This window comes from Morone saxatilis, unplaced genomic scaffold (assembly GCF_004916995.1).
Source record: "Morone saxatilis isolate NCDOM2014 unplaced genomic scaffold, NCSU_SB_2.0 Contig18, whole genome shotgun sequence".
NCBI classification, from domain to species: Eukaryota; Metazoa; Chordata; class Actinopteri; family Moronidae; genus Morone; species Morone saxatilis.
In genome coordinates, this window is record NW_023339740.1 from 20,787,734 (window position 1) to 20,792,480 (window position 4,747).

The window sequence follows — 4,747 nt, forward strand, 5'->3', positions numbered from 1 at the left end:
CCTCAGGTGCCTGCGTAGAGTCGACAAACTAATAATAATAACCATCTATATGACTTAAAGACAGGACTAGGCATATATTTTTATCAGTGCTGGGCTATGCACATTACATGCATGTTGCCGCTCATATCCTCAAGCCCCTTGATGCTGTGTATGTATCACAGTTCTTTATTACAGGTGACAGTGTTAGACTCATTGTATCCTCTACGAGAAGGTAGGATGGCCATCACTTAATACTTGAAGGGGGTGATAAGTAATGCTATACCACCAGTTATCATCACTTTTAAGACGTAGCCATAATTGCTTTCACCTTTTATGCTCCCCATGGGCAGAATAAGCTTCTCCCTTAAGTTAGACTATTTTTTTTAGGTTTTAGTTTCTTCTAAATGTTATTTTATATGAAGAATGCTCCTGTTTTTCTTAATGTGTCTGCTTTGTCCCTGTAATGTATTTTTTTACTGTCTATATTCTTATTGCTCGTGTTCGTGTTGTATTTATGTTTTGTACAAGAACGTTGCTTTTACGTTTTTTTGCACTTTTTATTGTAAAACTGATCTTGATTATGTATTTGCAGGGAACCACTGTTAATGAGACCTTTGCTCTCAGATGGTTTTCCCTTGATTAAATAAAGGTTTCTATCTACGTTTAAAGAGAGGTCATAGGTGCCTAGATTTTACATTTGATCTGACACTGACATCCAGCAATGACTTCTGAAAGGGCTTCTTGGTGTATAAGGTATTTATGAAGACATAAATTGATGCCCAGCTGATTATATGAACTACTAGATTCTCCTTTTTTCATTATCTGGCAACATTTCAGATACAAAATGTGTGCATTTTAAACAGACTTTAAAATGACTGCCTTGCTGTTTGAAGGTGGGGAGGATTCCTTGCAGTGATTCTGGCAGATATACTACGTTCAGCACTAATATCATTTTTTAAATGTTGGGTTAGCTACCTGCATGGCTGCTTTCACCACCATTTTGCAAAGCGGTCTTCTCTGCTACTTCTACTTCTGGAGACTGTGTGTCATCTACGAAAAGAAACAAGAGTCAGACAGTTTGATTAAGACAAAGGACTACATTCAATATTCTGTTCCAATGAACAGTATGCACTACTATATAAATTAAAACACAAACTGACTTGATAATGAATTACAAAAGGGTGCTTAAAATGTTTCTCATTCGAGTTTAAGTTATTATGACCTTTGTATAAAGCTGTGCATATAGGCTTTTTTATTCTTCTATTAAAGTTTTGATTTGAGTAACACAAATAAATGTCAAGTGCTTCCCAGCCAACACCCTGTTCACTTCTGAGGTGAGAGGCCTGTGCTGTGGAGCACTGAACAGAAAACCACACCAATGTTCTCTGAAGACAAACAACACTGAAGGGTCTCTGATGTAAGATTAATAAACACAGGGGAACACTGTAAAAACATTGCAAACACACACCTGATCCAATGACACCATCTAAAGGATTTGCATTTCCTTGCTTATTTGTGTTGGCAGAGACACACACACACACACAAAGAACTCGCCAGAAGTCACTGTGCCTTTCATGTATGTTGAGTTCAGCCTCTTTCACTTTGCTCCCTGTGTTAGATTCATACATTTTACAGATTGTGTTCACATGTCACTGACTAATCCGTTTATTTATATTTACTATTACATACTTGTAGGATCTAATGGTAAAAAAGAAAATGACATCCTGTACTTTTCTACACACCCGACAGATAAGCTGTAAGACAGAAATTCCAAGTTTATCCTGTCACATCTTTTGGAATAAAGCAGCTGTCCCTGTTGGCAAAAGTCTGGACTCTGCACATCATATGTTGCCAACAACATGGATTAAGGAATGGCTTTGTTGCTTTGTTTGTTTGAGAGATAGAGCTTGAAAGCCATCTCACACCAAAAACAATATTACATTGAGAGCATTAATCAACAAATTATTAAATGGAGAGCACACATTTGTTTTTTTTTCCTCAATGTCAATTCCCTTAAATCTTCCACCACTACATGATAGATGTTTTCTTAAAAGGAGAAATGATGACTAATAAGCCTGAAAATGTTGTGTCACGTTTAAAAGTTAGGTCAAGCCTATGAAACATAATCGAATGACTTTATAAAACCATTGCTGACACTGAAAAACAAAGAAATAATATAATAGAGACATTTATCATATCTAATGATCATGAGATGAGATGTGTCAGGGTCCAAGTGGCTTACTACAAGTTATCTACATCATCAACATCTCACAGAAAAGTGTAAACATAGCTACAAACAGATTCAAATAATTCAGTAAAGGTCTTTTTATAGCAGATGGTGGTGTCACTTTTAAAAAAAATACATGATTGCATTTTCTGTCCTACTATTTAATACAGTATTTTAGAAGTCATGTGTTAGGTGTTTGACCAACCTAGCTGCTATTATAGGACATTCAAATATTATCCAAATGAAGAGAACAAGTAAGGGTTCTTAACTTTTGTTAGTTGCTTGGTTTTGTTTATGTAAATGCTCAACAGATATGTGATGAATGTTGGCTGAACCAGGCTTTACACAAACCTTTTGATTCTGATGGCGTGGACACAATTTCAGCTGTTTTGCTCTTCTTTGATTTCTGAAATAGAAAATAAATTAAAATTAATCAAATAGAAGTATTTAAGTGGATTTATTAGTTCACAAAGAAAAAAGATTTGTTTCCAGTGAAGACAAATACTGATATATAAAAAGAATCACTGAAGAAAATATTGCATACTTTACTCAATCCCGACCACTAACTGTATTCTGTTTAATTAAAAAACCCACCTTAGTTTTGGCTTTGGTCCGCCTCTCTTCCATCTTCTCCCTCAGCTTCTCCACCTCCTCCTTAGTGCCATTGAGCACAACAACATCCTCCTCTTTAAACGGGTCTCCACACTAAAGCACAGGTAAGAGATACTCACTTAGACAGCAGAAAAACCTATGCAACATGTCTTTACAACCTGATGGGTTTAATATTAATATGCAGGTTTTGTGTTGTGTTACGTGTTTTGTCGGAAGTAATGCACAACAGTGGAACATCAATTTAAGGCTGCATGTGAATGTGTATGTTATGTATGTGTATGTACAAATACACATAGACGTATATAATTATTTATTTTTTGCACATGTACCAGATCTGTACTCGGTATTGGCTTTTACGCTACAATAGAAAATAGTATCAGAACATCAGTATTCACAACTCTGTGTTGTCTGTATTTCTCTGAAAAGATTAACACAATTCCTAAAGAGCATCATCCGGACACATCTTCTACGCGACATTCAGATGTATAAGTCTCTTTAAAAACACAAACTAAAAAGGATAAATGATGTCCAAAAACACAGATTTAACTAGCTTCATGCACAACACAGGTAAGGTGATGCAGAACTACTTTGATTTGCAAAGCAAATTTTTATTCCATAAAATGTTTTTAAGGTATCTGTGGCAGGGACCTGTAGACTGAAATAGCAAATAGTAAATTAAGTCTATTTCTATATGCAACAGCATTCATTTTCTTTTTTTTTTTATGTGAAAAATAAATATATAGACTGCTGAAAATATAATGAACACAACAACCAAATAATATCCTTGCCACATCACTTTCCTTCCTTTTTGGCTTATTTGCATGCATGCCGCATTTGATTTACTCTGAGAGGAAAACCAAACTCAACACACAGTGAAGCAGATGGAAACAGTCAAATTTAGTCAGTCAGTCAGTCGTTTGTTCAGACAAACAGACAGACATACATAAACCTTATACACGAAAGCCGATAATGTTTGGTAAACAAACCTCAGCAACTATACGATACTTTGTTCCACTAAATAAAAAGTTTGTTGCAGACCTAAGTAATTATGTGAGTAACATAGAGTTTCCCTTATGCATGTTAATTCAGCCCTGAAATGGTGGCTACCATATTTAGTTTATCTAGAACAGTTTATAAGTTGTTTACAGAAAATGGAACATAGAAATGGGTCAAGGCACCTTCGTATTAAAACCACTGGGAAACAGTCTCTGAAAAACCCATCATTATACATTGTGGCATTTGTCCTGGACAGGCTAACCCTACAACGGATGGTCAAAAATCTCTAAATAATAATTTTGTGTATTACTCAGAAATTTTACTTACATAAGCAGCATGTCTGCTTAAAAAAAAAAAAGGGAAAACACACCCATATACAAACACAAATATTAAACCCCTGAGTAACCAGCAGGGGATCTATTGTGTTGGCGTAATGCAGGCTCAGTGGGTGTGAACTCCGGCCATGTGCTCTGTTCAACACAAGAGGGATAATCTCAGGAGCTGACCAAGCAGCAAACAAACTCTGTGGCTGCTGCTCTGAAGTCAGTCACTCTGCTGTTGCTATTACCACAAATGACACAGGCCATCGGTGAGCTGAGCACCTTATCATCAAGTCAACCAGAATCTTGCTAAATCACTAAACCAGCTACTTGACAAGGAAACCAGAAGGTGAACGAGACAGAGAGGCAGCCCTCAATGGAGAGACAATGTCAATAATTCAACATGCCCAACTCTAAGTGGGCAAATGAACTGGAATTAAAACCAATTTACGAGAAAAAAGAAGAATGGAACCTGCGGTAAAGGGGTTGTGAGGAAGAATAATGGATAGCAAGAGGACAAAAAAAGAAAGATGAAACGCACCAGTGAGTAGGAAACTGTGGGAGGGAGGAGAGTGGAAAAAACCTTAGGGAGAGAGAGAGACTGTGTGTGTGT

At 36.5% G+C, this 4,747-nt stretch overlaps 1 protein-coding gene across 1 annotated transcript in view; it reads right to left on the bottom strand.

Annotated features, from left to right (window-relative positions):
- Positions 1-4,747, bottom strand: part of rtf2 (replication termination factor 2) — a 14,097-nt gene that overhangs the window by 292 nt on the left and 9,058 nt on the right. Inside the window, exons 6-8 of the mRNA XM_035662803.1 lie at positions 2,801-2,911; positions 2,558-2,612; positions 957-1,029 (exon numbers count right to left, since the gene is read on the bottom strand). Of these exons, the coding sequence (XP_035518696.1) occupies positions 957-1,029; positions 2,558-2,612; positions 2,801-2,911 (239 nt within the window). The remainder of the gene's footprint in view (positions 1-956; positions 1,030-2,557; positions 2,613-2,800; positions 2,912-4,747) is intronic.